The 13,766-nt window shown below is 32.8% G+C and overlaps 1 protein-coding gene across 8 annotated transcripts in view; it reads left to right on the top strand.

Annotated features, from left to right (window-relative positions):
• Nucleotides 1-13,766, top strand: part of CCDC178 (coiled-coil domain containing 178) — a 426,260-nt gene that overhangs the window by 284,587 nt on the left and 127,907 nt on the right. For 7 of the 8 annotated variants that reach the window (XM_038543570.1, XM_038543575.1, XM_038543574.1 and 4 more), the window contains one exon: nt 7,009-7,158. The exons of the other annotated variant lie outside the window; for it this stretch is intronic. In XM_038543570.1, coding sequence (XP_038399498.1) covers nt 7,009-7,158 — 150 coding nt within the window. The remainder of the gene's footprint in view (nt 1-7,008; nt 7,159-13,766) is intronic. 8 annotated transcript variants of the gene reach the window in all.

The raw sequence follows: 13,766 nt of genomic DNA on the forward strand, positions 1-13,766 counted from the left end.
AAACATGATAATGTATAGAGTCTGAGGCATGTAAAAACCTTGATGCCGGGGACTGATTTGTTCATTTAAAAATCAAGAATGTTCAAGACTAATTATCAGAGAACTCGTGTTGGACAAGAGACTGGTTTCCATGGCAGCACAGACAAGAATGTGGGTCCTGGGAGAGTTAGAACAGTTATTTGCTCCTTTGAGGCTTCAGGGTATCGACACATATCATTCTTACAGACTTGCTTCTTGGAAGCACTGGGGAGAACTCTCATTTTCTGTAGTAATTGGTGTATAGATTTTAAGGGAACAGCAATACAATAGTGCCTCTATGCACACAGTAGGTGATGCACCTAATAAAGTATATACTTTCTCCATGTCTGTTATATTGTTAAAGAATTGGCATGTATTTTAGGCATTTGTCTTCACCTTGCTAATCCCCATGAATCAAAGGGAATGTTTTTGAAGTGACAATGTTTACAAAGAAACTTCAAGCCTCTACATCTCCTTTATTCTAAAGCCCATCCCCTGCACATTCCATGAATCAGTCTCAGTGCTGTTGTCTATTTTAATAATATCAAAGCATCACTGAATGCAAAAATACCAATCCAATGCCCAAAACTGGCAGAGATGTGCCAAAGGCATATGTGGGGTTTTAATAGTGTGATATCAATGGTTTAATGCATGAGCATACGTACAAGATCACATGCTACTGAAACATTGGTGCTTGGAGTGGAGCATTATTTACAATGCTTTGCATCAGTGGGATACTAAATATATGGGTACATTTCATTGTTTGCATAGCAATATTTTAAAGCTTAGAGATAACAGAACATTTGTAGTGCAGAGGGAGGTGGAGGGCCTGCCACGCCATTTTCCAGAGTGGCTATACCATCTTACACTAGTACCAGCGATGTGTGAGTGGCCAGGTTTTCCACACCCTCACCAGCATCTGGGACTGTTTTCACACATCTCATCTAAGGCATTCTGATAGATATGTCATGATATGTTACTGTGATTTTAATTTTTTCATGTGCTTCTTTATCATCTGTATATACTCTTCAATGAAATGCCTCTTTGTGTCTTTTGCCTATTTTGTAATCAGACCGTTTCTTTCTCACCAGCACATTTTGGGAGGTTTTTTTTTTTTTAGCTTTAGACACCTGCCCTTGGTTGGATGTGTGATTTATAAATAGTTCCCTTCAGTATGTACTTTGTTGCTTCATCTTCTTAAAAGGGTTTTTTCACAGAGCCTTGGTTTTTACTTCTAATAAATTCTCATTTATCTAAAAAAAAAATTACATAATCCATGAAAGCCTAATTCACAAGCCATAGGTAACAACAATCTAATAGTCCTAAAGTGGCCATAAAAATATTCCTCTCGACTGACTCACCCAACTTTGCTTAAATATGTATTGACCTATACAGCAAGAAAGTTTGATCCCTGCCAAATAAAAGACTGTTCTGATTCAAATCACTGATTATTTTTTCTATGAAGCCTTTTCTGACCTACTCCCCCATCTAGTAGAATCAATTCCACCTGGTAGAATTGATTACAAGTACTTCAAGAAATACCTCGAGTAGATTTGTTTACACTTCTGTCTCCTCCTATTCTATCCTTTTATCCCTGATGAAAAGGGTTACATTCTATTCTTATTAATTCTTGGGGTATCCATGGAGCTCAAACCCAGAGAATAAACTTACTAAGGGTTTGCTAAACAAATGATTGAATGAACAAAAACTAGACGTGAGGATACTCTAGAGTAAATTGATCAATAAATACAATACAACTTTTATTTGCTGGTGGTTCTGGCAGGAAGTCAATCCTTTCCAACCATAAGACAACAGTGAGTGTGGTGCAGAACATGGACATACGTGGCACTAACAGCCAGCAAAGCCCTGGCGGGATGCAAAAAAGCAAGGAGCTACCTGCAGTAAACTATTAATAATCAAGAATCAGGAAATGACAGATCCTCAGAAAAGATCATCTGCAGCAGCCACACATAATCATATCAGGATGGGACATTTAGAATTAGAAGTGGGTCAAAAATGACAACTCTCTTACAATACATTCTTATAGCCCGTCTGCCTGCCAAACTGGATCCAAATGCCTGTATTAAGAGTGACTGAGAGGGTATAGATGACACATGATCATAAATTTATATATGGACACTAGGACTATTTTAATAACATTAAGGTATTTGTAAATAGCTATGCAGGTCTTCTACATATACATGTATAGTGCAAAGGCTTTAATCATAGCATCTTTCTAGAATATTTGAATAAAGTTTCTTGTAATCACTTTTGCCATTAATCCATCTTATATTTAAAAAAAAAAGCATTCAAATGCATTTAGACTTTCCCTAGGATTAGTGTATCTAGCTAATCCTCCATAGAAGTCAACAGGTATCATTATTGCATCAACTGTAGTCCAGAATTTTTAGGCCTCAGCTGTAAAGATCTGTGCACTTGAGCACTTGGTGCTATCACTGAATGCATTAGTCCCAATCAAATCATAGAATATGGAATCATGTAGTTAAAACAAACAAACAAAAACAAAAGCAAAACAAAAAAAACAGAGATTGATTATATATAACCAACATGCCCATATTGACTTACAATAAAAAGTGGCTTCCAAAAGGACCAAGTTCTAGTTTCCTTCAGCAACTCATTTTATCTATGTCAACAAGCTATGTGTTAGCCAAATTATAAAAAGAATTGCTTGGTATCAGTAGGCTTAGAATGAGGTAATTCTGTTATTTGATTGTTTGATATCATTAGGTTTTATAAAGACAGTGCTGCATAGTGTTGAATGCTGGTTCATGTTTACAGAGTAAATATATTGTTTGGTGAAGAGTATGGAATCTGGAGCCAATCTACCTGGATGCAAAGCTCAAGACTCCACTTAATATGTGTGTAATCTGGCACAAGATATCTGCTGTTTCAGTGGCCATGGTTGCATAATAGACATGCCCAAACTTTATGGCTTATGATTCTATGTGTCAGAAATTTGGACAAGACACAGCAGATACTGCTTGAGTCTTATCTCACACTTTCTGAACCATCAGTTGGGTAACTTAGAAATTAGGGATTGGAATCATTTTCAGATGACTCATTTACTCATGGATGATGCTGACTGTCCTCTGACTGGAGAGCTAGAGCTGTTTGCTGGAACACCTACATATAATTTCTCCATGTGGCCTGGATTCCTTGCAATATGGTATCTGGTTTCAAGGATTAATCTCCCCAGAGAGAGCACCAGGCAGATGCTTTGTTTGTTTGTAAATAAACTGGTTTCTTTAAAACCAGCTTTTTAAGTAAACTAGCCTGGAAAGTCAGGGAGTATCCTTTCCACCATACTCTATTGCTGACGAAACCACAAGTCTAGAAAAGTATATGGGAAAGAGAAATAGACTGTGTTTCTTGTTAGGAAGTAACAAGGTTCTGGAACAACATGTGTTAAGAAAGTATTTCTGTTGCCTTTTTTGGGAAAATACAATTTGCTTTACCTGACTTTTCTTGCCTTTGTTTACCCATTTGTAAAATGAGGATAATAATGTACCAACTAAGATGATTATTACTGTTTCAGTTCTTTCCGTTGTGTGTGGAATTCATAGGTTCAGGCTGAATTCAAATTCAGCCTTATTTCTAAGTTCTTGTCTCTACAATAGAGGGTGAAACATAAAAAGATGATATACTGTTTTGTGCAAAAAGAACCCAGTTTTCTAATTATAATTCCCTATTCTTTATTTGCCAGTGTGAGAGGGAAAGAGAAGGGAAAGAGTGAGAAAAACTGAAAATGGAGGAAAAATCCAAGATGAAATCCATGGTTTAAAGAATAAGAAAGGTCAAATGAAGAAGAAAATGGAGGACCTACCATTTGTACATCTTGAGGTCTCATTCTTCCTTCAGTTTTCAGAATTTTTGGTGACAGAAAAAGCTAGCTTTCTTTAACTATGGTTTCTCAATACTTTGGGGATCATGGGCTAATTAGGTAACTCCAGAAAAATGCTATGTATAGTTTTAAGGATTTCACATACCTTGAGAAAGGTCAATGATGCACCCAGAGAAAAAACTCTTGCTAAGGCTGGACAATGTGGTATATTGTTAGAATAATGTTCAGTGCAAAAGCATATTATGTGAGTGCTCTTTATATACCACTTTAAAATCTTCACCTATCAAGTAATATAATATCAAGTAATATAAATTTTACATTCTAAATTACATATTTGTGTGATTTTTAATATATATCTTTCCCACAAGGCCGTGAATTTTTGAGATTCACCATTATTTCCTAGAGCGTGGCATACAGTAGTTATTAAATTCAAAGTTTTGAATAAGTAATTAATGAAAACTAACGAATGAATGAAATAACATTGTAAACTCAAAGCATAATATTTTAACCTGCAGAGATTGCAATCAAATTTTTCTTTATGGTTTTAGGAACAAAATTGTTGTCAAGTTCACATTCAGCTGACTTAAGTAGAAAGATTCTACTGATAAGATTCAGCTGGATTTGAATATAAAAGCGTGTAAAAGTCCTATTACTTCACTTATTAGTTTCTTCTTTCTTCTCACCCTTTTATATTTCTGATCCTAGTTTTTGTGCCCTTATTATATATCTTCTACTCTTGATCCCTTGTAAGCTCTTCAACTCCAGTTGTGGTAACATCATTTTCCCAGATATATTTCCACCAATATCATTACCTCTTTGTTTCATTCGCATATAATAATATTATTGGCTAAAATTAAACAAGTCAAAGTTGTAAAGTTGAACCACAGTTAAACATATAGAACATTTTCAGAGAGTGTCAGTAGATACCATTATTCAAAATTTTTATAAACCCGAAACTTCATGGATCATCTGAAGGTCCCTGACTTTCAGGAATAGGTGGTGAATTGGAAAATCCTTCTATAAATTCATAATTGAGAAATGTAATTAAAATATCATGACTGATGTAACAATGTTTTGAAGATTCATTGACATAACTGCGCAATTTGATTTCTTGGTATTTAATTACAGCATATAAAAAGCAGTAAGAACTGGTGTCATCCAGAAGCTGAAGGTATTTGTGTTTGGAAATAAAGCTGTATTTTATCAGTGAGCAAACCATAAAGTATCAAATATATCCTCACTAAAATTCTATTAAATAGGTTTAATGCAAATCCCACAACTTTTGTAGCACTCCTCCCAAATGCAATGTTTATAGTAGCCATGTAGGGCTTGAAAGAAATGTAATTGAGAAGTAGAATACATTAGGTATCAGAGTTGTGCTTATGTTAAATCAAAGAAACAAAAAAATTCAAGATTCCTCCTCCTACCTTCAGTAGAACATTTATCAAAGATCCAACAAATCACTTGAGGCTTTGATTTTAATGTGTTAAGATAGCAGCAAGAACTGTAATCATTTTTTTTCAGAAGTATCCCCACCAAAGTAAAATACTCATAGATACTTGGTCCTCCTACCAAAAGATAATTCTATGTGATTTTAGGTAAGTTTATTAGACAAAAGTTTCTAGAGTTTGAAATTACTGTGCCAGAATTAGGACAAGGACATTTAAAATGGTTCTCAGTTCATCATTTTGGCTTTTTGAAGAACAGCTATCACATAGTATTCATCATTAGGGATCAATATGGATACCAGGCTTTCAAGAGAAATATGTTTGTTGACCTTAATAAATCTTCAAGTGTGTAAATACAGAAACATTTGTACAGACAATTTTCTGCTGAATTACATTTTGTCTATGCACATTCTCATACTGCAATATATTTTTAAATAATTTATACTGAAAGTTTGATATGATGGCAGTTTTCACAAAGAAACTTTTTCAATTGCTTCACAATGGTTATTTTAATATCTTGTTATTTAATCACTGTCATCATCTTAATGCACATTTATGTGTTTTGCAAACTTTTGCCTCTATAAATAAAGTTTTAGAGAATAAAGCTTTTTGCTTAGAATAAATTTCATAAAACAAACTGCTAGATTAACAGGTTTGAAAATATTTAAGCCTGTTGATAAATTCTATATTTGTGGAAGCACCAGAGAAAACTGCATGTGCTACAAATGTAAAAAGAATCAGCAGCCAGACTGAATTCACACATCTAATTAAAAATGATAGGTAGCCCCTAATTTTCCAATTGGTAATATTACAAAAATTATATTCTAAGGAGTATGTATTAGATTTTTTAAAATATTTATTTATTTATTCATGAGAGACACAGAGAGAGAGAGGCAGAGACACAGGTAATTAAATCCCTTGTAAGGATTTAATCCCTTGTAGCAGGCTCCCCACATGGAGCGGGAGGCAGGACTCTATCCCAGATCCCGGGATCACGCCCAGAGCCAAAGGCAGACGCTCAACTGCTGGGCCACCTAGGCGTCCCAGAGTTTGTAGTAGATTTAGCAGATATTTATTTAGTCATGAGAGGGTTTTATAAAGTTCTCAATTGCTCAGGGACTTAACCTCTACTATAGCTAAAGTATAATAGGAATAAATAATGGCTCTCTCATGGTACTCCTAAATGTTGAGTTCCTTGTCTTTGTCTTTTACCCTTTAATTTTCTTTGTTTTCAGTGAGCCCCACCACTCTGAACCTCTTGGAAATAGGATTCTAAGCTTCCAGATATCTTCTACCTATCTGAGCATTGGGGTTTGAGGAAAGGCAAAGCGGGTAGGAAACTCAGTTTCCTAGGAAACTGAGTGGACCACCTCAGGACTGAGTACTTCCCAAGGCGTTGTGGAGAGAAGTCTGGGAAGGAGGGAGAACAGAAGTCAAACAGACTGGTAAATGAGTGTTCAAAATAGAAAAGAAATAAGTGTATAAAGAAAGAAAATTATTTAAAAAAAAGAAAAGTAAGAAAATTATTAAATCCAAGGAGAATATTGGTATCAGAGGAAGCACCTTTTTTACTTTATTATTTTTCTACAATATGTAATATAATATTTGTAGGTAATTCAAATGATGTTGAAAAATTCAAGGAAATTAAAATGACCTTAAATATATATATTTATCTTCTAGAAAATACAAGATGATTCACTAGAAGAAAATCTACGTTTAGCTCAAGAATATCAGGAATTACAGACTATTTTCTTAAGAGAAAAGGACAATTATTTCAATCTATATGATAGACAGTTATTACTTGATGCTTCAATTCGAGATAAGAAACAGGTAGGCTTTCTTATTTTTTTATTTTTATTTTTTTAAGTAATGATTTACTGGATGTATGTACCACAAAAAATAACAAGTAATCAGTCATAGGGTCTCCAATCTGATGGTGGTCCTTTATATGCCACCAAATGATGTGTTTTCTTCTTATAAAGTATTGTATGTTTTTATCAAACTCTGAAACTCAATTTTGAATGGATATTTGAGAAATGAAAAAACTTAGTATCTAATCCACCATTTTATACTAATTTGCTTTATCATGACTTGGAATGCCAAATTTTTATAGTTCATAGATTTAAATATATCATAGACTTCGAATTTCAATTTTATCTGTAGGTAACTTTTTATAATATGCCTCAGACCTTCTTCATGATCTGTGGGCTCCAAATGTTGGCTTCTATTTTCTTAGCAAATACGGGTCTTAATTCGAAATTTGGAGACTAGTTGACCCTCTGTAGTTACTGGAAATTAGTAGAAATTCTCAAAGATTTTTAAAACCTTCTGTAATAATAAAAATAGAAAAGTAAAACACACACAGTATACCACAAGTGCAAAAAAGGAAAGCAAAAGTTCCATCGCAAATGTTAAGATATAGTCACTTCCTCTGTATTCTTCCCCAGACACTCATTGACAAGAAAAATCATTTCCCTTCGAATTTTTGTTTCTTCTCAGAATCTAAATTTCAGAATATAGAAGCATAATTATTTTTTAACCACTCACCTAGTCCTAAGAACCAGTAGACTGCTAATGAATGCTTTCTCCTATTGTTGTCAACCATACTAACTCTACTACAAATTAGTAGTCTAAAATTCCAGTACTGTACTTATCCCTCCTAATCGTGGAATATTGGGATTTGAGTGCAATCTCTACCAAGCTCAGTATCTTGGCTAATTAACTATCCTTTCTGACCTCAGTTTTCTTCTCTGTAACATAAGATTTACTTTAGAAGAAACCTGATAAGGAATAAAAAGGAGACATCCATAGTTATTTTGAAAATAAAAGGATACTATGCAACTGTAACTATTACATTCATCTGGAATGCTGCTTATAAACTCCCTTATGTTTCTCATCAATCTACTCTCCTATGAGTTAAAGCTTCTAAATACGTTGAAAGAAAGAGTGTGTATTTTTCTCTTAAAAATTAGTAGCAAGATGAAGGTAGATTAAGAAATAAAGGTGTTTGAGAAAGAATTGATAATATAACTATACACCAAAATCTTAGTGTCCTCAATCCATGTGCAGGATTCAAAGAAAGGACATCAATGGAACATTTGTCCAATCACTTCATGCATTTGACATTGTTATTGAAGTTAAACATGTTCTATTTGTTCCTGATAATTGAGGAGGAAAAAATAATCAATGGCTATACTGTATTTCCTTTTCTAACCAGGAGGGAAACAAAAATAAATTTTATGTATACTTGTTATGAGTTTATATAGAATCCTTAGGTGGCAAGTGATAAATAGATATCTGCATAAATAGTGAAGAACTCATGCTTTTCAGAGAAATCCATAAACACCGTATTTCCATAGTAAGAATAAAATTGTCTTGATCTTGGAATTAAAGCAAATCATGATTCAAGATACAAGGAGTGAGACCCTGGGATGAACAGACAGTGAAATATACTAGGAGATTGAGTTTATATTTGTGATGATCCCTCAAACGAATCACTTTTAGCACACCTGTTTCAGGGAAACTTTCAAAGATTTATTTGTACTTCCAATCATTTTTCATTTCCATCCTTCAGCGATGGAGGTCATTAAGTGCAGGCTGCCCTTGTCAGTGTCATGTAGGATCAATTTGCTGCAATGGACAGAGAGGCCTTACTGATGCTGTTAAATCTGTCAGTGAGAAATCGTATGTCATTAGCGTCTAATGCACTGCTTACTGGATGGAATTTGGCCAGCAAAAGGGAAAAAACCTTTAATATTTTAGTCCATTTCTTTGATATTGTAATATTTCCACTATATATATATATATATATATATATATATATATATATATATATAATCATTTGACCAGTTTAGTTTGGGGTACATAAAAACTCTGTTCAACCTCTGATTCCTTGTTTAATTTCCTTGTCATATAAAGTGGATCTCACTTTAAGAAATCTTGTGTATTATTTTCCTGTTCTTATAATAACTTCATTGCTTCTAAGCATACATTTCTTTTGGCATGGTAAATAATTATATTTTGATTTTTGTGGTTCCTAAGGAGTATTATTCTCTCTACACAAATTAGACATTTTCATACTTCTTGGTATTTTTTGTCCAACAGCAGCAAAGAAAGCTCAATGGAGAAATAAAACAAGTTAAATATAAAAAATAATGTCCCCTTCATTGACACAATTTTATATACAGATGGCTTAAATGTTAGAATACTATAGTATTAAAATTGTGTCTTCTTCCTTTGCACGCTTCTTGATACTTTCCTGTACTTTAAAATTTTGCAGTGATGAATATTTTGCCCTTTAAAAATCAGAAACAAACAATGACTCTGCAAAATTCTTACCTTCCCTGTTCATGGGTAGTGGTGGAATAGAATCCACTCTAAAACTTTTCAGATCCCAAAATTTAAAATAACACTAAAGAAGAATAAAAGAAAAATATCTGAAACACAGGCTGTGCTTCTATGTAAAAACAGACATTTCCATCATTTTCATTAAAAGATTTCCAAAATGTTTTTCATTTGTTTAAAATCCATGAATATATTGATAAAATCATGTTTGTTTTGACTGCTGTCTCAAATTATTCAAGTCTGCAAAGAAAGGTAAGCTAAGCAAGCATGCAAATGTTGATGGGTTCTGTTGGCTGAGAACATGATCTCTTTCAAAACTGGTTAAAATATATTTTTAGTTCTTTTGTAAGTCACTTGTGAAGCTTAACCTTTGCCTACTCCAGTTCTCAGTACTTTCAAACTAAGGGAATATGAATTATTACAGAATCTGTCAACACTTAACAAATACTTATATGGACCTGGTATCTGTGCCAAGCAGTTTACAAATATTATCTTTGTAATGTCTATTAGTAACCATCTAAAATTTTTTATTATTATTATAATCATATCCAGTTTAAGGTATGGAACTGGGATTGAGTGTGTCACAAGGTCATCAGAGTAGAGGGAACTGACTGAGATAGGAATCAAACATAGGATTTTTAAAAATCCAACCCATCTCATAACCATGACACTACTCTTGTACTACAACTATACTGTCTCATCAGGTTTTATAAAGCATGTAAACACCAAATCAGTTATTCATTATGTCGCTAATGTCCAACTAAAACACAATTGTTTTTGTAATTTTATCTCACTGAACTCACTTTTTCGATGATGATTTTCTTGTGGGGAAAGGACTACTTATTTAATTGGAAATTATTTAATTTTCATATAGATTATAATATGCTTTACAATTCTAAAATCGTAAAAATTTTGAACTGGAAATGCCTTTAGAAATTTTACCCATTTCAGAGCACCCAGGTGGCTCAGTGGTTGAGTGTCTGCCATTGGCTCAGGTTGTGATTTTGGGATCTTGGGATGGAGTCCCACGTCAGGCTTCTCATAGAGAGCCTGCTCCTTCTTCTGCCTGTGTCTCTGCCTCTCTCTCTGTCTCTCATGAATAAATAAATAAAATATTTTTTAAAAAGAAATTTTACCTATCTCTTTAAAATTAAAAGATTATTTCACACACACATGCATACACAATAAAAAAATAAAAAGTAAAATAAAAGATGATTTCATAACTGTGGAACCTTAGGGCCAGAATGGCCCAGTGATCTACCACAAACACAGTTAATTAGAAGAAAAATTGGCCTAGGACACAGTTGTCTTAACTTATGTTCAAATATTCTCTCCAACCAAATTTAAAATAAGCATGTGCTATGATATTTTTTGAAAGTTTGAGTGAACCAGTAGTTGAAAAGTGGTAAGAGTAACTGCAATGGATATCCTCAGATTATAGCATCTTCCTTTAAGTAACCTGAGTTTATTAAGGAATCATATAGGGACATAAATCAGAGTACTACTTTGGAGATGTAGGGGATACTTCTGGGTCTCAAAGAATTCAAACACCATTCATCTAGCTGTTCATTCAGTTATTTAAATAAATTATTAATCATCCAGTGTACTGACATCCATTGTTTTGATGCAATAAAAGGCACAGGAATATGCCAAAAGAAACTCATAGTAAATTTCCATACATAGAGTCGACCATTAAACGACACTGGTTTGAACTGCATGGGACTACATACACATAGATTTTTTTCAATATTTATATAATATATATTAGAAAAAATTTTTGAAATTTATGACAATTTGAAAAAACTCACAGATGAACCATGCAGCCTAAAAATATCAAAAAATAAGGAAAAGCTACGTATGTCATGAATGCATAAAATATATGTACATAGTAGTCTATTTTATCATTTACTCGCACAAAATATATCATTTACTCCCGTAAAATATACACAAATCTACTTTAAAAAGTTAAAATTCAGCAGAACTTAAGTACACAAACTTACAGACCATGCATAGCACCATTTGCAGCCTAGAGAAATGTAAACAAACAAAAGATGTAGTATTACATCATAACTTCATAAAATTAACTGAGTATGTATTGTGCTACTGTAATAATTTCATAGCCACCTCCTATTGCTATTATGGTGAGTTCAAGTGTTGTGAGCATCTGCTCGAAAGGCCCTGTATGTATATATATATATATATATATATATAGAGAGAGAGAGAGAGAGAGAGAGAGAGAGATTCAAATACACTAAGGGAGATAGATGTATTATATATTTATCATATATACATATATATATGGCATACTGCGTACCATATCCTCCTTTTAAAAACTTAAGCCAAAAAAAATAAAAAATAAAAAATAAAAATAAATAAAAACTTAAGCCACATTAGCATATTAAAGGTTCTAAGAAATCTCATTTTAAGAAACCTATTGACTCTGTTAACCCTGAATATCCTGTCATCCCTGAAACCCTTTCTTAGGAAACCTATTTACAACTGAGAGTATTTAGTAGATTAAACCTCACGAAATATTATTCTATAGAGAAATGGAGAGAATTCAATGTCATAACATATATTCAGGAAATTTTGCTTTCATATATCTTTTAAAAAGAAGTAAATAAAGTATTCTTTATATTACCAAGACCTAGAAAAAAACTGGAATATTTTCAAATAAATAGGTTATGTTCTTTGGAATCCACACAGGCTTATAACTCTGACTTTTTAAAATGCCATTGTGCAGCTATAGAACAAAATAATAATTTTTTAATCACCCAAAGATCATGTTAAAAATTATAATAAAACAAGTTAAATGTTTATAATCTGCACCTCCTATAATAGGTATATTTTCTACTTAGGCTTCTCTAATGCATGACTTAGAAGTGCAATTGATTTACAATTCTGTGGGAGCATCAGTATAATGATTTTTTTAGTTTTGAACTACACATATGCATCACAATGACATAAACGTTTGAAAAAACTGCTCTTGTAATCATCTTTCCCCAAATCTACAGAGCTGTATCTTATAATCATTTATTAACATGAATATTAATATAGAAATGCATATTCATATAATAAATGTTTTCTGTAGGTCATTTTTTTCAGAATTTTACTTTTATCAAAAGTAGAAAGAAATATCTATGGACAACTTATTTAATCCCTCTGAGTCTCTGACAAAATGGAAATATTAATGTCTCCTTAGCAGGATTATTGTAAAAAGTATATCATAATAGTTAACCTTTATGAACCACTAACTATGCGTGAGGCACTTTGAAAGCTTTTATATGTAATTTTATTTAATTTTTTCAACAACTCTATGGAACATAAATATATATTTTAAATATAAAGCACCCAGAACAGTTTTTCACAAACTTTATATTTTGCACATAGAAGATATGACTGTTGACAGTGTTATTATTATTTAGATAAACATATATCCCTTACTTCTTATACAAGATTTTAGTGTGGCTACACTATTATAAGAGAGGCTCTAGTCTGTAATAGGTATAAAATAGTTTATGCAACCTGGGAATATAGCGTGAATTAAGGACAGAGAGGACAGAAATACAGGGTAATAGTGACATTATGATAATCACTTAGAAATGTACACAGGTGCTGGAAGGAATATGGCAATAGACAAATATCTAATTGTGTAGGTAAAGCTGACAAAGGGTTACAGAATAGAAAATCATATATATATGAAAATTATATATATAGTATGTATTTGTATATATGCATAAACACATACATACATGAGAAAGTGTGTGAGGGATAGACTTACCAATAACTTGTGGGTTAGTCAGCTATATCTAAATCTTTTACTAAAAAAACACTGTTAAAACATATACATTTATTTTAAAAGCCCATGCACAATAGCTGTAACACTGGAAATTTCCTAGAAATAACCCAAAAAGGAAATATATGATTATAACCTTCATGAAGAAATCTATAAAAATCACAGATGGAGAAGACAACAATAAAGACAACACATGCCATTATGACACTCAATATTTTAATTTGATAGGATCTGGCATCTTCTGGCTTCAATTTTAAAGCAATTACAAACAAGCCACAGTCACTTCAGTTGTGACACA

Source organism: Canis lupus, chromosome 7 (assembly GCF_011100685.1).
Source record: "Canis lupus familiaris isolate Mischka breed German Shepherd chromosome 7, alternate assembly UU_Cfam_GSD_1.0, whole genome shotgun sequence".
NCBI classification, from domain to species: domain Eukaryota; kingdom Metazoa; phylum Chordata; class Mammalia; order Carnivora; family Canidae; genus Canis; species Canis lupus.